Genomic DNA, 26,840 nt, shown 5'->3' with positions numbered 1-26,840 from the left:
TGGCCCTGCTCTACTCTACTCTGCTACGCTCTGCCTGGCCCTGCTCTACTCTCCTCTGCTACGCTCTGCCCGGCCCTGCTCTACTCTCCTCTGCTACGCTCTGCCCGGCCCTGCTCTACTCTCCTCTGCTACGCTCTGCCCGGCCCTGCTCTACTCTCCTCTGCTACGCTCTGCCCGGCCCTGCTCTGCCCGGCAATGCTCTACTTTCCTCTGCTACGCTCTGCCTGGCCCTGCTCTACTCTCCTCTGCTACGCTCTGCCCGGCCCTGCTCTACTCTCCTCTGCTACGCTCTGCCTGGCCCTGCTCTACTCTCCTCTGCTACGCTCTGCCTGGCCGTGCTCTACTCTCCTCTGCTACGCTCTGCCTGGCCCTGCTCTACTCTCCTCTGCTACGCTCTGCCTGGCCGTGCTCTACTCTCCTCTGCTACGCTCTGCCCGGCCCTGCTCTACTCTCCTCTGCTACGCTCTGCCCGGCCCTGCTCTACTCTTCTCTGCTACGCTCTGCCCGGCCCTGCTCTACTCTCCTCTGCTACGCTCTGCCCGGCCCTGCTCTGCTCTACTTTCCTCTGCTACGCTCTGCCTGGCCCTGCTCTACTCTACTCTGCTACGCTCTGCCTGGCCCTGCTCTACTCTCCTCTGCTACGCTCTGCCCGGCCCTGCTCTACTCTCCTCTGCTCGCTCTGCCCGGCCCTGCTCTACTCTCCTCTGCCCGGCTGCTCTACTCTCCTCTGCCCGGCCCTGCTCTACTCTCCTCTGCCCGGCCCTGCTCTCTCTCCTCTGCTAAGCTCTGCCTGGCCCTGCTCTACTCTCCTCTGCTACGCTCTGCCTGGGCCCTGCTACGCTCTCGTACTCTACTCTCCTCTGCTACGCTCTGCCTGGCCCTGCTCTACTCTCCTCTGCTCGCTCTGCCCGGTACTCTACTCTCCTCTCTGCTCTGCCTGGCCTGCTCTACTCTCCTCTGCTACGCTCTGCCTGGCCGTACTCTACTCTCCTCTGCTACGCTCTGCCTCTACTCTTCTCCTCTGCTACGCTCTGCCCGGCCCTGCTCTACTCTCCTCTGCTACGCTCTGCCCGGCCCTGCTCTACTCTCCTCTGCCGCTCTGCCCGGCCCTGCTCTACTTTCCTCTGCTACGCTCTGCCTGGCCCTGCTCTACTCTCCTCTGCTACGCTCTGCCCGGCCCTGCTCTTACTCTCCTCTGCTACGCTCTGCCCTGCCCTGTTCTACTCTCCTCTGCTACGCTCTGCCCGGCCCTGCTCTACTCTCCTCTGCTACGCTCTGCTACGCTCTGCCCGGCCCTGCTCTACTCTCCTCTGCCCGGCCCTGCTATATTCTCCTCTGCTACGCCCTGCTACGCTCTGCCCGGCCCTGCTCTACTCTCCTCTGCTACGCTCTGCCCGGCCCTGCTCTACTCTCCTCTGCTACGCTCTGCCCGGCCCTGCTCTACTCTCCTCTGCTACGCTCTGCCCGGCCCTGCTCTGCCCGGCAATGCTCTACTTTCCTCTGCTACGCTCTGCCTGGCCCTGCTCTACTCTCCTCTGCTACGCTCTGCCCGGCCCTGCTCTACTCTCCTCTGCTACGCTCTGCCTGGCCCTGCTCTACTCTCCTCTGCTACGCTCTGCCTGGCCGTGCTCTACTCTCCTCTGCTACGCTCTGCCTGGCCCTGCTCTACTCTCCTCTGCTACGCTCTGCCTGGCCGTGCTCTACTCTCCTCTGCTACACTCTGCCCGGCCCTGCTCTACTCTCCTCTGCTACGCTCTGCCCGGCCCTGCTCTACTCTTCTCTGCTACGCTCTGCCCGGCCCTGCTCTACTCTCCTCTGCTACACTCTGCCCGGCCCTGCTCTGCCCGGCCCTGCTCTACTTTCCTCTGCTACGCTCTGCCTGGCCCTGCTCTACTCTACTCTGCTACGCTCTGCCTGGCCCTGCTCTACTCTCCTCTGCTACGCTCTGCCCGGCCCTGCTCTACTCTCCTCTGCTACGCTCTGCCCGGCCCTGCTCTACTCTCCTCTCTACGCTCTGCCCGGCCCTGCTCTGCCCGGCCCTGCTCTACTCTCCTCTCCTCTGCTACTCTCCTCTGCGCTCTGCCCTGCTCTCGCTCTGCCCTCTACTCTCTCCTCTGCTACGCTCTGCCTGGCCGTACTCTACTCTCCTCTGCTACGCTCTGCCTGGCCGTACTCTACTCTCCTCTGCTACGCTCTGCCTGGCCGTACTCTACTCTCCTCTGCTACGCTCTGCCTGGCCGTACTCTACTCTCCTCTGCTACGCTCTGCCTGGCCGTACTCTACTCTCCTCTGCTACGCTCTGCCTGGCCGTACTCTACTCTCCTCTGCTACGCTCTGCCCGGCCCTGCTCTGCCCGGCCCTGCTCTACTTTCCTCTGCTACGCTCTGCCTGGCCCTGCTCTACTCTCCTCTGCTACGCTCTGCCCGGCCCTGCTCTACTCTCCTCTGCTACGCTCTGCCCGGCCCTGCTCTGCCCGGCCCTGCTCTACTCTCCTCTGCTACGCTCTGCCCGGCCCTGCTCTACTCTCCTCTGCTACGCTCTGCCCTGCCCTGTTCTACTCTCCTCTGCTACGCTCTGCCCGGCCCTGCCCTCTCCTCTCTACGCTCTGCCCGGCCCTGCTCTACTCTCCTCTGCCCGGCCCTGCTCTATTCTCCTCTGCCTACGCTCTGCCCGGCCCTGTTCTACTCTCCTCTCTCCTCTGCTACTCGCTCTGCCCGGCCCTGCTCTACTCTCCTCTGCTACGCTCTGCCCTGCCCTGTTCTACTCTCCTCTGCTACGCTCTGCCCGGCCCTGCTCTACTCTCCTCTGCCCGGCCCTGCTCTACTCTCCTCTGCTACGCTCTGCCCGGCCCTGCTCTACTCTCCTCTGCCCGGCCCTGCTCTATTCTCCTCTGCTACGCCCTGCTACGCTCTGCCCGGCCCTGCTCTACTCTCCTCTGCTACGCTCTGCCCAGCTCTACTCCCTGCTCTGCCCGGCCCTGCTACTCTCCTCTGCTACGCTCTGCCCGGCCCTGCTCTACTCTCCTCTGCTACGCTCTGCCTGGCCCTGCTCTACTCTCTCCTCTGCTACGCTCTGCCTGGCCGTGATCTACTCTCCTCTGCTACGCTCTGCCTGGCCCTGCTCTACTCTCCTCTGCTACGCTCTGCCTGGCCGTGCTCTACTCTCCTCTGCTACGCTCTGCCCGGCCCTGCTCTACTCTCCTCTGCTACGCTCTGCCCGGCCCTGCTCTACTCTTCTCTGCTACGCTCTGCCCGGCCCTGCTCTACTCTCCTCTGCTACGCTCTGCCCGGCCCTGCTCTACTCTCCTCTGCTACGCTCTGCCCGGCCCTGCTCTACTCTCCTCTGCTACGCTCTGCCCGGCCCTGCTCTACTCTCCTCTGCCCAGCCCTGCTCTACTCTCCTCTGCTACGCTCTGCCCGGCCCTGCTCTACTCTCCTCTGCCCGGCCCTGCTCTACTCTCCTCTGCCCGGCCCTGCTCTACTCTGCTCTCCTCTGCTACGCTCTGCCCGGCCCTGCTCGGCCCTGCTCTACTCTCCTCTGCTACGCTCTGCCCGGACCTGCTCTACTCTCCTCTGCTACGCTCTGCCCGGCCCTGCTCTACTCTCATCTGCTACGCTCTGCCCGGCCCTGCTCTACTCTCCTCTGCTACGCTCTGCCCGGCCCTGCTCTACTCTCCTCTGCTACGCTCTGCCCGGCTCTCATTGTCCTCTCAGCAGCATGCCAGCCTTAACACTTCTTGCTTTAGCGATGGCTGCGCTTTAAAAAAAGGTTCACAGAAAAAATGACCATGGCTATCGGTGTGGGATGCAGGGGGTAGAAATCCTAATTATCACTTTAAGTCTGTTCCCTCCCTTCAGAGACATATGGTAAGAGCGATCTTAAATCACACTCCTGGTCAGGCGTTCATTAAAGCCATAATACCAGGCTCTCTCTCTAATGGAAATGGAAGCCAGCGCAGGCAGCTCTCTCTAGCGTTGGGGTGTAAATTACAGTGTAAGGCCCAGCCTAGTTGGGAAACTTCCCTGGCTCTGACAGGTGCAGCCTGCATTAGCTGTAGTTCTGTTCTAGCAGTCAGTAGGAGAGCGCTGCTATTGATTTTAACCGCTGTTGCACTTCCTATCTGAAAGGGAATGTGTATTACAAGGACTGAGCACATCAATCACTCTGCTTCTCGACTACTCTCCCCTGGCTGGTGCCAGGCCCCTTCTGATTCAGAAAGGATAAACAAACAGAACGGACCCAAAACAAACCAGCACAAACACTGGCTGGAATGAGTAGGTGGCTACACATGTATTATAACATAATATAACCTCTATTGCACTCCTAATTTGCCTATTCATTGTTGATCCTCCATGTTGGCAGTGTGTTGGCTGTGTGATAGCAGTGTGTTGGCTGTGTGATAGCAGTGTGTTGGCTGTGTGATAGCAGTGTGTTGGCTGTGTGATAGCAGTGTGTTGGCTGTGTGATAGCAGTGTGTTGGCTGTGTGATAGCAGTGTGTTGGCTGTGTGATAGCAGTGTGTTGGCTGTGTGATAGCAGTGTGTTGGCTGTGTGATAGCAGTGGGTTGGCTGTGTGATAGCAGTGTGTTGGCTGTGTGTTAGCAGTGTGTTGGCTGTGTGATAGCAGTGTGTTGGCTGTGTGATAGCAGTGTGTTGGCTGTGTGATAGCAGTGTGTTGGCGGTGTGACAGCAGTGTGTTGGCTGTGTGATAGCAGTGTGTTGGCATCTTGTGACAGCAGTGTGTTGGCCTGTGTCCCCCAGTGTGTTGGCTGTTAATGAGCAGTGTGTTGTGCTAACAAACACATGGCAGTGTGTTGGCAGTGTGTCATCTTCATGCAGGCCATGTCCTGGGTTATGCATCTTGGTCAAACAGCCTGCCGGTATCTCTCTCACAGCCTGCCGGCCTCTCTCTCAGCCTCTCCCACAGCCCCGGCTCTCTCTATTCAGCCTGCTGGTCTATCTCAGCCTGCTGGCTCTCCTCAGCCTGCTGGTCTCAGAGTGGTAACAAACTCTCACAGCCTGGTGGAGCTCCCTATGCAGCCTGGTGGCCTTCTCTCTCAGCCTGCTGGCCTCTCTTCTCAGCCTGCTGGTCTCAAACAGCCTGCCGGTATCTCTCTCACAGCCTGCCGGCCTCTCTCTCACAGCCTGCCGGCCTCTCTCTCACAGCCTGCCGGCCTCTCTCTATCTCAGCCTGCTGGCCTCTCTCTATCTCAGCCTGCTGGTCTCTCTCTCTCTCAGCCTGCTGGCCTCTCTCTCTCTCACAGCCTGGTGGACTCTCTCTCACAGCCTGGTGGACTCTCCCTCTCAGCCTGGTGGCCTCTCTATCTCAGCCTGCTGGCCTCTCTCTATCTCAGCCTGCTGGTCTCTCTCTCTCAGCCTGCTGGCCTCTCTCTCTCAGCCTGGTGGACTCTCTCTCACAGCCTGGTGGACTCTCCCTCTCAGCCTGGTGGCCTCTCTCTCTCAGCCTGCTGGCCTCTCTCTCTCAGCCTGCTGGCCTGTCTCTCTCAGCCTGCTGGCCTGTCTCTCTCAGCCTGCTGGCCTCTCTCTATCTCAGCCTAATGGCCTCTCTCTCTCAGCCTGCTGGCCTCTCTCTCTCAGCCTGCTGTCCTCTCTCTCTCTATCTCAGCCTGCTGGCCTCTCTCTCTCTATCTCAAACTGCCGGCCTCTCTCTATCTCAGCCTGCCGGCCTCTCTCTATATCTCAGCCTGCCGGCCTCTCTCTCTCAGCCTGCTGGCCTCTCTCTATATCTCAGCCTGCTGGCCTCTCTCTATCTCAGCCTGCTGGCTCTCTCTCTCTCTCAGCCTGCTGGCCTCTCTCTCTCAGCCTGCTGGCCTCTCTCTCTCAGCCTGCTGGCCTCTCTCTCTCAGCCTGCTGGCCTCTCTCTATCTCAGCCTGCTGGCCTCTCTCTATCTCAGCCTGCTGGCCTCTCTCTCTCTCAGCCTGCTGGCCTCTCTCTCTCTCACAGCCTGGTGGACTCTCTCTCACAGCCTGGTGGACTCTCCCTCTCAGCCTGGTGGCCTCTCCCTCTCAGTCTGCTGGCCTCTCTCTCTCAGCCTGCTGGCCTCTCTCTCTCAGCCTGCTGGCCTGTCTCTCTCAGCCTGCTGGCCTGTCTCTCTCAGCCTGCTGGCCTCTCTCTCTCAGCCTGCTGGCCTCTCTCTCACAGCCTGGTGGACTCTCTCTCACAGCCTGGTGCTCTCTCCCTCTCAGCCTGGTGGCCTCTCTCTCACAGCCTACCGGCCTCTCTCTCACAGCCTGCCGGCCTCTCTCTCTCAGCCTGCCGGCCTCTCTCTATCTCAGCCTGCCGGCCTCTCTATATCTCAGCCTGCCGGCCTCTCTCTATCTCAGCCTGCTGGCCTCTCTCTATATCTCAGCCTGCCGGCCTCTCTCTACATCTCAGCCTGCTGGCCTCTCTCTCTCAGCCTGCTGGCCTCTCTCTCTCAGCCTGCTGGCCTCTCTCTCTCAGCCTGCTGGCCTCTCTCTATCTCAGCCTGCTGGCCTCTCTCTCTCTATCTCAGCCTGCTGGCCTCTCTCTCTCAGCCTGCTGGCCTCTCTCTCTCAGCCTGCTGGCCTCTCTCTCTCAGCCTGCTGGCCTCTCTCTCTCAGCCTGCTGGCCTCTCTCTATCTCAGCCTGCTGGCCTCTCTCTCTCAGCCTGCTGGCCTCTCTCTCTCAGCCTGCTGGCCTCTCTCTCTATCTCAGCCTGCTGGCCTCTCTCTCTCTCAGCCTGCTGGCCTCTCTCTCTCAGCCTGCTGGCCTCTCTCTCTCAGCCTGGTGGACTCTCTCTCTCAGCCTGGTGGCCTCTCTCTCAGCCTGCTGGCCTCTCTCTCTCAGCCTGCTGGCCTCTCTCTCTCAGCCTGCTGGCTCTCTCTCTCTCTCAGCCTGCTGGCCTCTCTCTCACAGCCTGCTGGCTCTTTCTCTCTCAGCCTGCTGGCCTCTCTCTCTCAGCCTGCTGGCCTCTCTCTCTCTCACAGCCTGGTGGCCTCTCTCTCACAGCCTGCTCTCTCTCTCTCAGCCTGGTGGCCTCTCTCTCAGCCTGCTGGCCTCTCTCTCATCTCAGCCTGCTGGCCTCTCTCATCTCAGCCTGCTGGCCTCTCTCTCTATCAGCCTGCTGGCCTCTCTCTCTATCTCAGCCTGCTGGCCCTCTCTCTCAGCCTGCTGGCCTCTCTCTCTCAGCCTGCTGGCTCTCTCTCTCAGCCTGCTGGCCTCTCTCTCTCATCTCAGCCTGCTGGCCTCTCTCTATCTCAGCCTGCTGGCCTCTCTCTCTCAGCCTGCTGGCCTCTCTCTATCTCAGCCTGCTGGCCTCTCTCTCTCTCAGCCTGCTGGCCTCTCTCTATCTCAGCCTGCTGGCCTCTCTCTATCTCTCAGCCTGCTGGCCTCTCTCTCTCTCAGCCTGCTGGCCTCTCTCTCTCTCTCTCAGCCTGCTGGCCTCTCTCTCTCAGCCTGCTGGCCTCTCTCTCAGCCTGCTGGCCTCTCTCTCTCAGCCTGCTGGCCTCTCTCTCTCTCAGCCTGCTGGCCTCTCTCTCTCAGCCTGCTGGCCTCTCTCTCACAGCCTGCTGGCCTCTCTCTCTCAGCCTGGTGGCCTCTCTCTCTCAGCCTGCTGGCCTCTCTCTCTCAGCCTGCTGGCCTCTCTCTCTCAGCCTGCTGGCCTCTCTCAGCCTGCTGGCTCTCTCTCTATCTCAGCCTGCTGGCCTCTCTCTCTCAGCCTGCTGGCCTCTCTCTCTCAGCCTGCTGGCCTCTCTCTCTCACAGCCTGGTGGACTCTCTCTCACAGCCTGGTGGACTCTCTCTCTCAGCCTGGTGGCCTCTCTCTCTCAGCCTGCTGGCCTCTCTCTCTCAGCCTGCTGGCCTCTCTCTCTCTCAGCCTGCTGGCCTCTCTCTCTCACAGCCTGGTGGCCTCTCTCTCACAGCCTGCTGGACTCTCTCTCTCAGCCTGGTGGACTCTCTCTCACAGCCTGCTGGCTCTCTCTCAGCCTGCTGGCCTCTCTCTCTCAGCCTGCTGGCCTCTCTCTCTCAGCCTGCTGGCCTGTCTCTCTCAGCCTGCTGGCCTCTCTCTCTCAGCCTGCTGGCCTCTCTCTCTCAGCCTGCTGGCCTCTCTCTCTCAGCCTGCTGGCCTCTCTCTCTCTCAGCCTGCTGGCCTCTCTCTCTCTCAGCCTGGTGGACTCTCTCTCAGCCTGCTGGCCTCTCTCTCTCAGCCTGCTGGCCTCTCTCTCTCAGCCTGCTGGCCTCTCTCTCTCAGCCTGCTGGCCTCTCTCTCTCAGCCTGCTGGCCTCCTCTCTCTCAGCCTGCTGGTCTCTCTCTCTCAGCCTGCTTCCTCTCTCTCTCAGCCTGCTGGCCTCTCTCTCTCAGCCTGGTGGACTCTCTCTCTCTCAGCCTGCTGGTCTCTCTCTCTCACAGCCTGCTGGCCTCTCCTCTCACAGCCTGGTGGACTCTCTCTCACAGCCTGCAGCCTCTCTCAGCCTGGTGGCCTCTCTCTCTCAGCCTGCTGGCCTTCTCTCACAGCCTGCTGGACTCTCTCTCAGCCTGGTGGACTCTCTCTCTCTCAGCCTGTGGACTCTCTCTCACAGCCTGCTGGCCTCTCTCTCTCAGCCTCTGGCCTCTCTCTCACAGGCTGGTGGCCTCTCTCTCACAGGCTGCTGGCCTCTCTCTCACAGCCTGGTGGCCTCGCTCTCTCAGCCAGCTGGCCTCTCTCTCACAGCCTGCTGTCCTCTCACAGCCTGCTGGACTCTCTCTCTCAGCCTGCTGGCCTCTCTCTATCTCAGCCTCTCTCTCTCAGCCTGCTGGCCTCTCTCTCAGCCTGCTGGCCTCTCTCTCTCAGCCTGCTGGCCTCTCTCTATCTCAGCCTGCTGGCCTCTCTCTCAGCCTGCTGGCTCTCTCTCTCAGCCTGCTGGCCTCTCTATCTCAGCCTGCTGGCCTCTCTCTCTCTCAGCCTGCTGGCCTCTCTCTCTCAGCCTGCTGGCCTCTCTCTCTCACAGCCTGCTGGCCTCTCTCTCTCTCACAGCCTGCTGGCCTCTCTCTCTCTCACAGCCTGGTGGACTCTCTCTCTCAGCCTGGTGGCCTCTCTCTCACAGCCTGCTGGACTCTCCTCTCAGCCTGCTGGCTCTCTCTCTCAGCCTGCTGGCCTCTCTCTCTCAGCCTGCTGGCCTCTCTCTCAGCCTGCTGGCCTCTCTCTCTCAGCCTGCTGGGCTTCTCTCTCTCAGCCTGCTGGCCTCCTCTCTCAGCCTGCTGGCCTCTCTCTCTCAGCCTGCTGGCCTCTCTCTCTCAGCCTGCTGGCCTCTCTCTCTCTCAGCCTGCTTCCCTCTCTCTCAGCCTGCTGGTCTCTCTCTCTCTCAGCCTGCTGGTCTCTCTCTCTCAGCCTGCTGGGGTCTCTCTCTCTCACAGCCTGCTGGCCTCTCTCTCACAGCCTGGTGGACTCGCTCTCACAGCCAGCTGGCCTCTCTCTCACAGCCTGCTGTCCTCTCACAGCCTGGTGGACTCTCTCTCTCAGCCTGCTGGCCTCTCTCTCTCACAACCTGCTGGCCTTTCTCTCACAGCCTGGTGGACTCTCTCTCTCCGCCTGGTGGACTCTCTCTATCAGCCTAGTGGACTCTCTCTCACAGCCTGCTGGCCTCTCTCTCTCAGCCTTCTGGCCTCTCTCTCACAGGCTGGTGGCCTCTCTCTCACAGGCTGCTGGCCTCTCTCTCACAGCCTGGTGGACTCGCTCTCTCAGCCAGCTGGCCTCTCTCTCACAGCCTGCTGTCCTCTCACAGCCTGGTGGACTCTCTCTCTCAGCCTGCTGGCCTCTCTCTCTCACAACCTGCTGGCCTCTCTCTCTCACAACCTGCTGGCCTTTCTCTCACAGCCTGGTGGACTCTCTCTCTCCGCCTGGTGGACTCTCTCTCAGCCTAGTGGACTCTCTCTCACAGCCTGCTGGCCTCTCTCTCTCAGCCTTCTGGCCTCTCTCTCACAGGCTGGTGGCCTCTCTCTCACAGGCTGCTGGCCTCTCTCTCACAGCCTGGTGGACTCGCTCTCTCAGCCAGCTGGCCTCTCTCTCACAGCCTGCTGTCCTCTCACAGCCTGGTGGACTCTCTCTCTCAGCCTGCTGGCCTCTCTCTCTCACAACCTGCTGGCCTCTCTCTCACAGCCTGGTGGACTCGCTCTCTCAGCCAGCTGGCCTCTCTCTCACAGCCTGCTGTCCTCTCACAGCCTGGTGGACTCTCTCTCTCAGCCTGCTGGCCTCTCTCTCTCTCTCAGCCTGCTGGCCTCTCTCTCTCTCTCAGCCTGCTGGCCTCTCTCTCTCTCTCAGCCTGCTGGCCTCTCTCTCTCTCAGCCTGCTGGCCTCTCTCTCTCAGCCTGCTGCCTCTCTCTATCTCAGCCTGCTGGCCTCTCTCTATCTCAGCCTGCTGGCCTCTCTCTCTCTCAGCCTGCTGGCCTCTCTCTCTCACAGCCTGCTGGCCTCTCTCTCTCTCACAGCCTGCTGGCCTCTCTCTCTCACAGCCTGGTGGCCTCTCTCTCTCACAGCCTGGTGGACTCTCTCTCACAGCCTGCTGGCCTCTCTCTCTCAGCCTGCTGGCCTCTCTCTCTCAGCCTGCTGGCCTCTCTCTCTCAGCCTGCTGGCCTCTCTCTCTCAGCCTGCTGGCCTCTCTCTCTCAGCCTGCTGGCCTCCTCTCTCTCAGCCTGCTGGCCTCTCTCTCTCAGCCTGCTGGCCTCTCTCTCTCAGCCTGCTCCTCTCTCTCTCAGCCTGCCAGTCTCTCTATCTCAGCCTGCCAGTCTCTCTATCTCAGCCTGCTGCCTCTCTCTCTCTCAGCCTGGTGGACTCGCTCTCACAGCCAGCTGGCCTCTCTCTCACAGCCTGCTGTCCTCTCACAGCCTGGTGGACTCTCTCTCTCAGCCTGCTGGCCTCTCTCTCTCACAACCTGCTGGCCTTTCTCTCACAGCCTGGTGGACTCTCTCTCTCCGCCTGGTGGACTCTCTCTCTCAGCCTAGTGGACTCTCTCTCACAGCCTGCTGGCCTCTCTCTCTCAGCCTTCTGGCCTCTCTCTCACAGCCTGGTGGCCTCTCTCTCTCTCAGCCTGCTGGCCTCTCTCACAGCCTGGTGGACTCGCTCTCTCAGCCAGCTGGCCTCTCTCTCACAGCCTGCTGTCCTCTCACAGCCTGGTGGACTCTCTCTCTCAGCCTGCTGGCCTGTCTCTCTCAGCCTGCTGGCCTGTCTCTCTCAGCCTGCTGGCCTCTCTCTATCAGCCTGCTGGCCTCTCTCTCTCTCACAGCCTGGTGGACTCTCTCTCACAGCCTGGTGCTCTCCCTCTCAGCCTGGTGGCCTCTCTCTCACAGCCTACCGGCCTCTCTCTCACAGCCTGCCGGCCTCTCTCTATCTCAGCCTGCTGGCCTCTCTCTATCTCAGCCTGCTGGTCTCTCTCTCTCTCAGCCTGCTGGCCTCTCTCTCTCTCACAGCCTGGTGGACTCTCTCTCACAGCCTGGTGGACTCTCCCTCTCAGCCTGGTGGCCTCTCTCTCTCAGCCTGCTGGCCTCTCTCTCTCAGCCTGCTGGCCTGTCTCTCTCAGCCTGCTGGCCTCTCTCTCTCAGCCTGCTGGCCTCTCTCTCTCAGCCTGCTGGCCTGTCTCTCTCAGCCTGCTGGCCTCTCTCTCTCAGCCTGCTGGCCTCTCTCTCTCTCACAGCCTGGTGGACTCTCTCTCACAGCCTGGTGGACTCTCCCTCTCAGCCTGGTGGCCTCTCTCTCTCAGCCTGCTGGCCTCTCTCTCTCAGCCTGCTGGCCTCTCTCTCTCAGCCTGCTGGCCTCTCTCTCTCAGCCTGCTGGCCTCTCTCTCTCAGCCTGCTGGCCTCTCTCTCTCAGCCTGCTTCCCTCTCTCTCTCAGCCTGCTTCCCTCTCTCTCAGCCTGCCGGTCTCTCTCTCTCAGCCTGCCAGTCTCTCTCTCTCAGCCTGCCGGTCTCTCTCTCTCACAGCCTGCTGGCCTCTCTCTCACAGCCTGGTGGACTCGCTCTCTCAGCCAGCTGGCCTCTCTCTCACAGCCTGCTGTCCTCTCACAGCCTGGTGGACTCTCTCTCTCAGCCTGCTGGCCTCTCTCTCTCACAACCTGCTGGCCTTTCTCTCACAGCCTGGTGGACTCTCTCTCTCAGCCTGGTGGACTCTCTCTCTCAGCCTAGTGGACTCTCTCTCACAGCCTGCTGGCCTCTCTCTCTCAGCCTTCTGGCCTCTCTCTCACAGGCTGGTGGCCTCTCTCTCACAGGCTGCTGGCCTCTCTCTCACAGCCTGGTGGACTCGCTCTCTCAGCCAGCTGGCCTCTCTCTCACAGCCTGCTGTCCTCTCACAGCCTGGTGGACTCTCTCTCTCAGCCTGCTGGCCTCTCTCTCTCTCTCAGCCTGCTGGCCTCTCTCTCTCTCAGCCTCAGCCTGCTCTCAGCCTGCTGGCCTCTCTCTCTCAGCCTGCTGGCCTCTCTCTCTCTCAGCCTGCTGGCCTCTCTCTATCTCAGCCTGCTGCCTCTCTCTATCTCAGCCTGCTGGCCTCTCTCTATCTCAGCCTGCTGGCCTCTCTCTCTCTCACAGCCTGCTGGCCTCTCTCTCTCACAGCCTGGTGGACTCTCTCTCTCACAGCCTGGTGGACTCTCTCTCACAGCCTGGTGGACTCTCCCTCTCAGCCTGCTGGCCTCTCTCTCTCAGCCTGCTGGCCTCTCTCTCTCAGCCTGCTGGCCTCTCTCTCTCAGCCTGCTGGCCTCTCTCTCTCAGCCTGCTGGCTTCTCTCTCTCAGCCTGCTGGCCTCTCTCTCTCAGCCTGCTGGCCTCTCTCTCTCAGCCTGCTGGCCTCTCTCTCTCAGCCTGCTTCCCTCTCTCTCAGCCTGCCGTTCTCTCTCTCTCAGCCTGCCAGTCTCTCTCTCTCAGCCTGCCGGTCTCTCTCTCTCACAGCCTGCTGGCCTCTCTCTCACAGCCTGGTGGACTCGCTCTCACAGCCAGCTGGCCTCTCTCTCACAGCCTGCTGTCCTCTCACAGCCTGGTGGACTCTCTCTCTCAGCCTGCTGGCCTCTCTCTCTCACAACCTGCTGGCCTTTCTCTCACAGCCTGGTGGACTCTCTCTCTCCGCCTGGTGGACTCTCTCTCTCAGCCTAGTGGACTCTCTCTCACAGCCTGCTGGCCTCTCTCTCTCAGCCTTCTGGCCTCTCTCTCACAGGCTGGTGGCCTCTCTCACAGGCTGCTGGCCTCTCTCTCACAGCCTGGTGGACTCGCTCTCTCAGCCAGCTGGCCTCTCTCTCACAGCCTGCTGTCCTCTCACAGCCTGGTGGACTCTCTCTCTCAGCCTGCTGGCCTCTCTCTCTCACAACCTGCTGGCCTTTCTCTCACAGCCTGGTGGACTCCTTCTCTCAGCCTGGTGGACTCTCTCTCTCAGCCTAGTGGACTCTCTCTCACAGCCTGCTGGCCTCTCTCTCTCAGCCTTCTGGCCTCTCTCTCACAGGCTGGTGGCCTCTCTCTCACAGGCTGCTGGCCTCTCTCTCACAGCCTGCTGAACTCTCTCTGACAGCCTGCTGGCCTCTCTCTCTCAGCCTGCTGGCCTCTCTCTCTCAGCCTAGTGGCTGTCTCAGCCTGCTGTCCTCTCTCTCAGTCTGCTGGCCTCTCTCAGCCTGCTGGCCTCCCTCTCTAATGCTGCTGGCCTCTTTCTCAGCCTAGTGGCTGTCTCAGCCTGCTGGCCTCTCTCTCTCAGCCTGCTGGCCTCTCTCAGCCTGCTGGACTCTTTCACAGCCCAGTCCACTGACCCGGCAACAGAGCCTCGTACCTCCTAATGCAGGTCGTATCTCCTGTCCTCACACAGATACGTGTGCACACACATGCACACACTCTCTGAGGTGGGTGTGATGACAAATGGCACTCCGTCCAGCCCTTAAGCACAGCTCTCCCTTGTACAACCCCTGACCTCTCAGCAAAGTGCTGTAACAGAAAGGTTACAGCCCATCAATCAGACTCCATCAATCACCCTGCTCCCCCCCGGTCTGTCACAAAGCTTTACCCTCTCTCTCTCTCTGACGGACAGCTTCAGGAACACAAACACTACACCAGCCCCCGGCCTCCGCCTCTACAGCCGCAGCCCCTCCACTCCTGCCTGCCTGCCTGGCCGTATCACCCTCACCCCTACATAAATGCCATAACAGCCATAATATAGCAGCTCCTCCCATGTAAGGTGCAGCTCTGCTCCTGTCCACTCCTCCTAAGTAGGCTCTGTGGTTCTGTCTGGCCCCCGGCCTCCATCTCATCCCTCAGTGCCACATCTACTGCAACATCAGCACACACACATGGTTCCTGACAGGTCAGGACTGACTCTAGGACTCAGTGGCCTCTAGGACCCAGCAGACTGGTGACAGTTAGTCACAGACTCCACCACCATCACCATTATAGTCCAACTGGATGCTGATTGGACAATGTGTGACTCGAGCCTCAAAAGCGTTCCCTGTTATTGTCTATTAGTCCCTTCATTCTCCAGAGTACTGCTCCTGTACTTATGTTAATACCGCTGAGTGTTCCTTTTTTCATTCTAGTTACTGTAAAGTACAGCAAGATAACAGAGCCTGCTGTTTTACATGTTCCTGGGGACAGACGTTAATAACATTGGGCCTAATGTCAAATATTCCCCCGGTGTCTGACGACAAGGAGGCCTGGTTGGGGGAGTTCATTGTTGGAGAGGGGTGATGATAAAAAGGCGTAGAGTAGAAGTCAGGGCGCTCTTTGGGCCATCTTCTACAATTACACAGGGAAACGTATTATTAATTGCCACTTTCTTTATGAGGAGCCATTATCAATGTCCCTGGCAGGCAGAGGAGAGGAGAGGAGCAGGAGAGGAACTAGAGGACTGATCTGTGTGTCAGAGGGCCAACAGTACAGTTACACATGGATGAGGACTGTTAATAACACCAGGGATGGAAGGGAGAGGAGGGGGAGGTAAAGGAGGTAAAGGAGGCTGATGATAGAGAAAAGTTAGAATATATTTAAACACAGAGTCAATTCCTCATCAGGATGTGTTGTGGTAGATCCCAGTGGGTGGTTGGTTGTGTGTTCTGTGTTCGCTCTACACGCAGAAGAGAATGGCAAGGCCCAGCACAGCCTAACACTGCCTGTTACTCAAAGCTAGTCAAATAAAGAGATGTCCACCAGCGTTAATGATGTGGATTTATGACATAATTCACGGTCGGTAACTCGGTTTCCAGGATGGGAACTATGGTGGTATAAATAAGAGTAAATACTGTTACCGTGGAAATAACATCAACACTGTTTACATTTAATTCATTGTGTCAGACACAAACAAATACTTTGATAGGACAGGGTAGGTAGGAGTTTTCTTATTTGGCATATGCTACATATCATGGATATAATCACTGTGGTGCCATCATTTTTCCATTTACAAAAGTTACTTCTTATTGACATTCATATCCACATTCCTCCCTCCCTCCCTCCCCACATGCAGAACAAGCCCTCAAATCAACCCTACTTCGTTCTATTGGAGATGTGTGAATGTGCAGACAGATACCAACACATTAGCATCACATTCACAGCGGAGACCAGAGGAGTGCATGTTGTCTTAATTGGCCCGCTAAAAGGCAATAATTAGTCAACATTAATATTCCATCGTCTGGCTCAAATAGCTTCTGAAAGGTGCAAAGTTTTCCAAACTGCCATCAGGCAGCTTGTAATATTAAACGTCTATCCAACTCTCAACATGGGGGGGTGGTTTTCTAATGGGTTCAGTAGGGATTCCTGGTACTCGGCACGAGACACAAATATCTCAAATGAAGAAAATTATACTGTGGAGTGAAGCCTACAAAATAAAAGGCACAGTGTGGTATTTTCTGTGAAGAGATGTTATTTGTGGTTATATCTTGGAAGACGTCGACATCTCGCTTACCTTGTTTTAGGGGACGTCGTTAGCCATTCCTCATGCTTTTCAAACGTTATCAAGTAAGCTGCGATTTCCTGTGAGAGAGAAGAGAGGGAGGGAGGGAGGGAGGGAGGGAGGGAGAGAAGGAAAGGCTTCAGTCACCTGGAGCTAGTGTTGCTAATACATTGTGGAGACCACGGTTCATTGACCTTCAGACAGGAGAACACACAGCACAAACACAGAGGGAGCAAAGAGAAGACATGATGCAGGTCCTATGCTTATAAAGGACCAGCCAGGTAAATGGAGATTGGGTAAAGTACAGAGACAAGAGATGCAACACACAGCAGCAGAGGTCAGATCCTATTTGAGACCATCTTAGTTAAGCAGGTTTTGATCAACCTCTCCTCCGAAGACTTCAAGGTGCTTCTCACACAGATTGACGTCTCCAGCGTTTCACATTCAGAGAGCGGCTTTTCATTTTCCTTGGTTTCGATCCTCCCCCCAATCCGCTTTGATCTGCCCTTGACACCCATCTATGTAGCCATCCACACTTTAGCCTTGGAATAATCAGCACACACCACTCACACAGTACATTGCCATGTACTGGAACTAGGCTAACTAGTATGTGGATACTATAAAGTCCTCTACATGTGCAGTAAAGGAGATGCTATGAAGTACAGTGAGGAGATGCTACAGCTACTATAGATAGATGTACACTGAACACAAATATAAACACAACATGTAGAGCGTAAAGGTCCCATGTTTCATGAGCTGAAATAAAATATCCCAGAAATGTTCCATATGCACAAAAAGCTTATTTCTCTCAAATTGTGTTCACAAATGTATTTACATTCCTGTTAGTGAGCATTTCTCCTTTGCCAAGATAATCCATCCACCTGACAGGTGTGGCATATCAAGAAGCTGATTAAACAGCATGATCCTTACACAGGTGCACCTTGTGCTGGGGACAATAAAAGGCCACTCTAAAATGTGCAGTTTTGTCACACAACACAATGCCACAGATGTCTCAAGTTTTGGGGGAACGTGCAGTTGGCATGCTGATTGCAGGAATGTCCACCAGTACTGTTGCCAGATTATGTAATGTTCATTTCTCTAATAAGCCACCTCCGGTGTTGTTTTAAAGAATTTTGCAGTACGTCCAACCTGCCTCACAACCGCAGACCACAAGTAACCATGCCAGCCCAGGACCTCCACATCCAGCTTCTTCACCTGCAGGATCGTCTGAGACCAGACACCTGGACAGCTGATGAAACTGTGGGTTTGCACAACCGAAGAATTTCTGTACAAACTGTCAGAAACCATGTAAGGGAACCTCATCTCATCTCAACTCGTCGTCCTCACCAGGGTCTTAATCTGACTGCAGTTCGACTTCAGTGGGGAAATGCTCACAATTCTCTGGCCACTGGCACGCTGGAGAAGTGTGCTCTTCACGGATGAATCCCACTTTCAACTGTACCAGGTAGATGGTAGACAGCGTGTATGCCGTCAGGTTGATGAGTGGTTTGCTGATGTCAACAATTTGCTGATGTCCGAGTGCCCCATGGTGGCGGTGGGGTTATGGTATGGGCAGACATAAGCTACAAACAACAAACACAATTGCATTTTATCAATGGCAATTTGAATGTACAGAGATACCATGATGAGATCCTGAGGCCCATTGTCATGCCATTCATCAGCCGCAATCACCTCATGTTTCACCATGATAATGCACGGCCCCATGTCGCAAGGATCTGTACACAATTCCTGTAAGATGAAAATGTCCCAGTTCTCCAATGGCCTGCATACTCACCAGACATGTCACCCATTGAGCATGTTTGGGATGCTCTGGATCGACAGTGTGTTCCAGTTCCCGCCAATATCCAGCAACTTCTCACAGCTATTGAAGAGGAGTGGGACAACATTCCACAGGCCACAATCAACAGCCTGATCAACTCTATATGAAGGAGATGAGTCGTGCTGCATGAGGTGGTCACACCAGATACTGACTGGTTTACTGATCCAAAAAGGTATCTGTGATCAACATATGCATATCTGTATTCCCAGTCATGTGAAATCCATAGATTAGGGCCTAATGAATTGACTTTCCTTATATGAACCGCAACTCAGTCAAATCTTTGAAATTGTTGCATGTTGCGTTTCTATTTTTGTTCAGTGTAGATAATTGAGATACTATAGGGGCTGTCATGTTTTCAATGATCACAGTGGCTCTTGTGTCAGTCAGAGTATAAAGGCATAGCAGGCCAGGCTACCCACCCATTCTCACACCAAACTAATGGGCAGCACTTTGGATGCTGCCAGACAACCTCATGATTACCAGTGACAGCCAGCAATTCATCCCTCAGCCAGAGCATTTGTCAGCTACTCAGACAGAGAGACAGACATACAGACACCTAGATGAGGAGGCATGGAGGAGAGACCTGGTGTCATCTCCTACAATAATATCATACTTTCGATATCTAGGGATGTGTGTGTGTGTGTCTCTGTGTGGTGTGTGAACAAAACGTTTTGTGTATATGGGCTATGTTTACACAATATGTCCCTTCATGTGTGCTGCTACTTGTCCTGTCCACACGGGGAAATAACGTCAACAATAACGGGAGAAGCAACAACGGAAATCGCAGCAACAAGTGATAATATCAGCTGAATAAATCCCCATTCACATACAGAATAATCCCATAGTGTCGGAGAGAGTACACACGCACACGCATAAACACACACACACACACACACACACACACACACACACACACACACACACACACACACACACACACACACACACTATGCCCAGTGTGATGAACATCTATGGCTAGGAGCTGAGAAGCAGCCTCCCCCTGGTCCTGTGTCATGATGAGTGTGTCCTGGCAGTGACCAGCACCACCAGAGCCTAATCCTGGCTGAGCCTGCCCAAGGGGCTGCTGGGGGAACCAGGGTGAGGAAGGAGCCAAGGTGAGGAGGGATCTCAGGCTGGCAGGGGTCCCGCTGGGGAGCGAGGGAGCATGACATGGCTTCCAGGTGCAGGCTGGGAGATAATAAAGCGTCGATTAACTTCCTGTCTCCCTGCCATAATGACCAGAGGGGAGGAAGCCATGGCCACAGCATGACAAGGTGGGGGCTAGAGCTGTTGTCTCTTCACTCCAGCAAGTAGTTTAGGATTGAATTAGGAAAAGGGTACAATAACATGAAGAGAAATGTCAACCTACAGTGGTGGAAAGCTTTTTGGAGTTACTGAGCTAAATATGGACATTCAGGCCCCTGAGACTAGAAGCATGTGGAGCACAAGGAGAACAGAGAGGATGGTCATTTTACTGTGCCAACCAAAACTACACTGTTGTGGCAAAGTAAATACAGTATCTGAGTGGAATATTCACATGATGGTAACAAGCATCTGCCTCGTCAGCTAAGATATAGGAGAAACACTACAGTGCAGGGATGGACACAACTAGACCTATGTTTTGTGCAGCACCATCACCAACAAGAAATATACTTTCCTGCACATATTACAAAATACATTTGAATAAAAGGGTGACTACTACATTCATTTCCTCCCTCCCTCCTAAAACAGGCAGATGCTGTTGGGAAGAGTGTTCATTTCGGGAGGAATAAATAGCTGGTGTAACCTCTTCCGGTGGCCTCAGCCCTCTATATCACTCTCTTCTGAGCAGTCCGCCGGCCAGGCCGGGCAGCTGGAGATGAAATAGCGGGCCCAGTCGGTCCGGTAAATAAAAGAGGAGTGGATGGAGGCTCCCTCTCCATCGCCCCCCTCTCTCTGAACAGATGCCAGGGATTACTTCAAGCCCCTGATCAACCATAAAGGTGCAATAATCTTACGGCGAGAAAACAAACAAAAACAGACGTGCGGCCGTTAAACAGCTGCAAAGAGACAGAGTTTGTTTGGGCGGCATAATGAGAGGCTAGTGCTGCTTTCTAGTTGACTACACACGCTTCGTAGGCAGAACAGAGCAGAGTGAGGCGGAGGGGAGAGCGGAGGACAAGGCAAGCTGATGGTGCATCAAATTCAAGCCAGCAGCCGTCAACGAGCTCTGGACTCTATCGGCTGACCTTACTGCCTCTGGCCTGCATTCCATCACAAAGGGGAAATATTCACACACCAGTACACTACATCTCACCCTGTGTGACTCACAGATCAAACCTAGTACACTACATCTCACCCTGTGTGACTCACAGGTCAAACCTAGTACACTACATCTCACCCTGTGTGACTCACAGGTCAAACCTAGTACACTACATCTCACCCTGTGTGACTCACAGGTCAAACCTAGGTCAAACCTAGTACACTACATCAGGTCAAACCTAGTACACTACATCTCACCCTGTGTGACTCACAGGTCAAACCTAGTACACTACATCTCACCCTGTGTGACTCACAGGTCAAACCTAGTACACTCAAACATCTCTCACCCTGTGTGACTCACAGGTCAAACCTAGTACACTACATCTCACCCTGTGTGACTCACAGGTCAAACCTAGTACACTACATCTCACCCTGTGTGACTCACAGGTCAAACCTGACTCACAGGTCAAACTACACATCTCACCCTGTGTGACTCACAGGTCAAACCTAGTACACTACATCTCACCCTGTGTGACTCACAGGTCAAACCTAGTACTGTGTGACTACATCTCACCCTGTGTGACTCACAGGTCAAACCTAGTACACTACATCTCACCCTGTGTGTGTGACTACATCTCACCCTGTGTGACTCACAGGTCAAACCTAGTACACTACATCTCACCCTGTGTGACTCACAGGTCAAACCTAGTACACTACATCTCACCCTGTGTGACTCACAGGTCAAACCTAGTACACTACATCTCACCCTGTGTGACTCACAGGTCAAACCTAGTACACTACATCTCACCCTGTGTGACTCACAGGTCAAACCTAGTACACTACATCTCACCCTGTGTGACTCACAGGTCAAACCTAGTACACTACATCTCACCCTGTGTGACTCACAGGTCAAACCTAGTACACTACATCTCACCCTGTGTGACTCACAGGTCAAACTCAGTACACTACATCTCACCCTGTGTGACTCACAGGTCAAACCTAGTACACTCAAACATCTCATCTCACCCTGTGTGACTCACAGGTCAAACTGTGTGACTAGGTCAAACACACTACATCTCACCCTGTGTGTGACTCACAGGTCAAACCTAGTACACTACATCTCACCCTGTGTGACTCACAGGTCAAACCTAGTACACTACATCTCACCCTGTGTGACTCACAGGTCAAACCTAGTACACTACATCTCACCCTGTGTGACTCACAGGTCAAACCTAGTACACTCAAACATCTCACCCTGTGTGACTCACAGGTCAAACCTAGTACACTACATCTCACCCTGTGTGACTCACAGGTCAAACCTAGTACACTACATCTCACCCTGTGTGACTCACAGGTCAAACCTAGTACACTACATCTCACCCTGTGTGACTCACAGGTCAAACCTAGTACACTACATCTCACCCTGTGTGACTCACAGGTCAAACCTAGTACACTACATCTCACCCTGTGTGACTCACAGGTCAAACCTAGTACACTACATCTCACCCTGTGTGACTCACAGGTCAAACCTAGTACACTACATCTCACCCTGTGTGACTCACAGGTCAAACCTAGTACACTACATCTCACCCTGTGTGACTCACAGGTCAAACCTAGTACACACTCTGACTCACAGGTCAAACCTAGTACACTACATCTCACCCTGTGTGACTCACAGGTCAAACCTAGTACCCTACATCTCACCCTGTGTGACTCACAGGTCAAACCTAGTACACTACATCTCACCCTGTGTGACTCACAGGTCAAACCTAGTACACTACATCTCACCCTGTGTGTGTGACTCATCTCAGTGTCAGGTCAAACCTAGTACACTACATCTCACCCTGTGTGACTCATCTCACCCTGTGTGACAGGTCAAACCTAGTACACTACATCTCACCCTGTGTGACTCACAGGTCAAACCTAGTAAACATCTCACCCTGTGTGACTCACAGGTCAAACCTAGTACACTACATCTCACCCTGTGTGTGTGTACACTACATCTCACCCTGTGTGACTCACAGGTCAAACCTAGTACCACTACATCTCACCCTGTGTGACTCACAGGTCAAACCTAGTCAAACCACTACATCTCACCCTGTGTGACTCACAGGTCAAACCTAGTAGGTCAAACTACATCTCACCCTGTGTGACTCACAGGTCAAACCTAGTACACTACATCTCACCCTGTGTGACTCACAGGTCAAAACCATCTCACCCTGTGTGACTCACAGGTCAAACCTAGTACATCATCTCACCCTGTGTGACTCACAGGTCAAACCTAGTACACTACATCTCACCCTGTGTGACTCACAGGTCAAACCTAGTACACTACATCTCACCCTGTGTGACTCACAGGTCAAACCTAGTGACTCACAGGTCAACATCTCATCTCCCTGTGTGACTCACAGGTCAAACCTAGTACACTACATCTCACCCTGTGTGACTCACAGGTCAAACCTAGTACACTACATCTCACCCTGTGTGACTCACAGGTCAAACCTAGTACACTACATCTCACCCTGTGTGACTCACAGGTCAAACCTAGTACACTACATCTCACCCTGTGTGACTCACAGGTCAAACCTAGTACACTACATCTCACCCTCACAGGTGTGACTACATCTCAGGTCAGGTCAAACCTAGTACACTACATCTCACCCTGTGTGACTCACAGGTCAAACCTAGTGACTCACAGGTCAAACCATCTCACCCTGTGTGACTCACAGGTCAAACCTAGTACACTACATCTCACCCTGTGTGACTCACAGGTCAAACCTAGTACACTACATCTCACCCTGTGTGACTCACAGGTCAAACCTAGTACACTACATCTCACCCTGTGTGACTCACAGGTCAAACCTAGTACACTACATCTCACCCTGTGTGACTCACAGGTCAAACCTAGTACACTACATCTCACCCTGTGTGACTCACAGGTCAAACCTAGTATCTCACTACATGACTCAGGTCCCTGTGTGACTCACAGGTCAAACCTAGTACACTACATCTCACCCTGTGTGACTCACAGGTCAAACCTAGTACACTACATCTCACATTGTGTGACTCACAGGTCAAACCTAGTACACTACATCTCACCCTGTGTGACTCACAGATCAAACCTAGTACACTACATCTCACCCTGTGTGACTCACAGGTCAAACCTAGTACACTACATCTCACATTGTGTGACTCACAGGTCAAACCTAGTACACTACATCTCACCCTGTGTGACTACATCTCAGTGACTCAAACCTAGTACACTACATCTCACTACATCTCACCCTGTGTGACCTGTGTGACTCACAGGTCAAACCTAGTACACTACATCTCACCCTGTGTGACTCACAGGTCAAACCTAGTACACTACATCTCACCCTGTGTGACTCACAGGTCAAACCTAGTACACTACATCTCACCCTGTGTGACTCACAGGTCAAACCTAGTACACTACATCTCACCCTGTGTGACTCACAGGTCAAACCTAGTACACTACATCTCACCCTGTGTGACTCACAGGTCAAACCTAGTACACTACATCTCACCCTGTGTGACTCACAGGTCAAACCTAGTACACTACATCTCACCCTGTGTGACTCACAGGTCAAAACTAGTATACAACATCTCACCCTGTGTGACTCACAGGTCAAACCTAGTACACTACATCTCACCCTGTGTGACTCACAGGTCAAACCTAGTACACTACATCTCACCCTGTGTGACTCACAGGTCAAACCTAGTACACTACATCTCACCCTGTGTGACTCACAGGTCAAACCTAGTACACTACATCTCACATTGTGTGACTCACAGGTCAAACCTAGTACACTACATCTCACCCTGTGTGACTCACAGGTCAAACCTAGTACACTACATCTCACCCTGTGTGACTCACAGGTCAAACCTAGTACACTACATCTCACCCTGTGTGACTCACAGGTCAAACCTAGTGACACTCAAACATCTCATCTCCTGTGTGACTCACAGGTCAAACCTAGTACACACTCTGACTCACAGGTCAAACCTAGTACACTACATCTCACATTGTGTGACTCACAGGTCAAACCTAGTACCCTACATCTCACCCTGTGTGACTCACAGGTCAAACCTAGTACACTACATCTCACCCTGTGTGACTCACAGGTCAAACCTAGTACACTACATCTCACCCTGTGTGACTCACAGGTCAAACCCAGCACACACTCTGACTCACAGGTGAAACCCTGCAGGGCACATTTGTTCACTCATCTGTACTTCAACGTTCAACTGACTGAAATATACAGCAATAATATGTCCATGTGTTACTACGTCTAGCTGCTTGTCAAGCTCCCTCGCAGCAGAACTGGGTAAACAGCACCAATCAACAGCCTAGCTGTGGACAGGAGAATATGATCCGTAGCTAGTCTCTGTAATTGACACAGGGAATGAATGCAAAGAGCCCTTTCATTTAGCAAAGAAAACAACATGCAGCTGTTTGCTGCTGTAGCCGAGCCATCTAATTTGTTTCTTTTGTCTCTCTCCAAAGCTGTGACACGTACGTCTACGGAGAGCACAGATAGTATGCTAGCTACATGACAGAGTCCTATACCAGTTAATGGGAGATGTTAGACACCTTGAAAGGGTTTGTTTGTGCATCCTCTTCTCCATAAGCCTGTTACAATCAGAGAGGCTGATTACTGTGACCTGTCTCTGGTTGACATATGATTAACTTAACACTTCACAGGGTATCATTCCTTTCCTTCTCTGCATCACCCAGCTAGCTCTGTTCTGTCTGTCCCGTCTCCCTCCTAGCAGCCACAAAGTCACCGTCTCATCAGTGTGTCGTGCTTTTCTAAACGTTGAGGTGAAAGCCTCCAAACGAGATTGACTCTGAGACGTCTGGCTCTGCCATTCAATGCCTCCCTCTTTTCAAATGATATTTTCACACTGCGGAAGTAACAGCGTTTTCTCCAGAGAAAATCACACTTTGAAATGTCTACCTATTTGAAATGAGAGATGACACTAACATATTCACCTTATTTCATTTGCTGGCACCCAGACGAGAGAGAGAGGGAAGTGGGTAGATGGCAGCCCCATGGAAAATAAACACCATTTGACCCTGTCTTTGTCTTAAAATCCACTGTAATGACTGTCTGGGGAGCGTTGAGCTAGGGCAGTTCCTTTGTGAAGCTGATCAGACAGACTGCATCACTTCATTAAGTCAGTTAGTTAAAGACTGGTTAGCTGTTTGATGGGGCTTTTTGTGAGACTGGTAGTAACACTGTCCCTGGGTGACTTAGGGGCTTGGCTAGCTACACGCCTGGCTGGCCGCCTGGCTGTTTGTTGCTGTTCAGTTCCTCTGGCTAGGGTAGCTTTGATTTATGTATGAAGAGAGGCATTGAGAGGATCAACGCTCCCCCATTGGAATGACAGACCTAATCACTTGAAACAACTCTTGCTGTTTCATTAAAAGGGACAGATAGGAGTCTTTTGGCATTATCTCAGGGCGGATCAGACACCTGTCTCTTAACACCATCCATAATGGCTCTCTCTCCCAAGGTGCCACAGCGCATTTGATCTGACAAGGGGGTCTCGTGTCTCTGAGGCACTCACCCCTACCATTTGAATACAAAGGTTTGTCTCACTGTGTGATGGTTTAATATAATTTTTTTTAAACAACCTCGAATAAAAAAAACCTTGAACAACAGACATGTGGGTTTATACCCTGATAGATTGACCCTTAGTTTAATCGTGCAATATGCCTATGAAAACCTGAGGTCAAACAGTTATTCGTCCTCTTTTACCCATTACTTGTCTTTTCCAGTCATATAGGCCTATAGTATAATGGCACTAATGAAAAGCTATTTAAATCTGACTTATAAAAACAATGTTCTACAGTGTATTGATTACCAGCCTCAGTTAATGTTACTGGAGAATTATCACAGTGCATAAGGCAGGTTAGGATAGGGTATATTGTAATATAGTGCCTCTGGCCATTCTTTATGAATGACGGAATGTATCCTGCCTGACGGTGCTTCTGTCTTTGACCTTGGCCTGCACTTGAAAGCAGGAAGCTTCATGAGAGGAAAGGGGTGGGGGGTGAGGACAGATATGGTGAGTGGAGCCTCCCTGACGACCCAGATCCACAGGAACCCAGACTCTGTGTGGAGAGCCAGGTCATCTGATATTTCCTCCAGGGCAACCCATGAAATCAAGCTGGCTAGGGCCAGGCACAAATGGATTAGAGGGGAGAGGGGAGGAGGAAACAGAGAGAGAGAGTGGTGGGGGAGAGTGGAGAGCTGCTCCAGTATCAAGGGATCCCGGAAGACAAATTCAAATGCAATTAGACACAGGAGAGATGGAGTCAGGGACATGTAGGGAGCGAGAGAGATAGGGGGAGTGAAAGAAGAGAGCGAAAGAGAAAAAAAGAGGGAATAAACAAAAAAAGAGTGAGAGGAATAAAGCATGAGTATGACAAAGACAAATGTGTGAAAAGCAGCAGGAGTAAAGGTCTGGTGATTAAAAAGTGGACATCCCTTCAATCCTGCAGAGTGCAGCCTCCACGGTGAATCATTTTGGGTCTTTTTTGCTCATGAATTCGTAATGTACTCGCAACAATATTTCAAACACAGAACCATCAATATGATCTCATGTGGCCATATAACTGATCAAAGGTAGATCATTGTTTCTAGAGGGAAGAACTATGGAAATGTATCATATTATTCAGAGTTGGAAAAAGGTGTAGTAGACATGGATTAAAACAGTGTTTCCCCTATATTCATCCGTTGTTATATCGTTGCCGCCACTCCAAACATTATGATTTTGCTTTTTGGGATGGTAAAACTTTTTCAGTCTAAACTTAAATGACTAAAACCAGATATAAACTATGTAGAAAATATAATGAAGCAATATTCACTTAATCA

At 53.9% G+C, this 26,840-nt stretch overlaps 1 protein-coding gene across 1 annotated transcript in view; it reads right to left on the bottom strand.

Annotated features, from left to right (window-relative positions):
* Positions 1–26,840, bottom strand: part of LOC115119279 (calmodulin-binding transcription activator 1-like) — a 727,371-nt gene that overhangs the window by 478,745 nt on the left and 221,786 nt on the right. The window contains exon 4 of the mRNA XM_065020792.1: positions 15,870–15,937. Within this exon, the coding sequence (XP_064876864.1) occupies positions 15,870–15,937 (68 nt within the window). The remainder of the gene's footprint in view (positions 1–15,869; positions 15,938–26,840) is intronic.

Source organism: Oncorhynchus nerka, linkage group LG7 (assembly GCF_034236695.1).
Source record: "Oncorhynchus nerka isolate Pitt River linkage group LG7, Oner_Uvic_2.0, whole genome shotgun sequence".
NCBI classification, from domain to species: Eukaryota; Metazoa; Chordata; class Actinopteri; order Salmoniformes; family Salmonidae; genus Oncorhynchus; species Oncorhynchus nerka.
The sequence above is the reverse complement of the archived record's forward strand: the minus strand, read 5'-3'. Positions and strand labels throughout refer to the sequence as shown.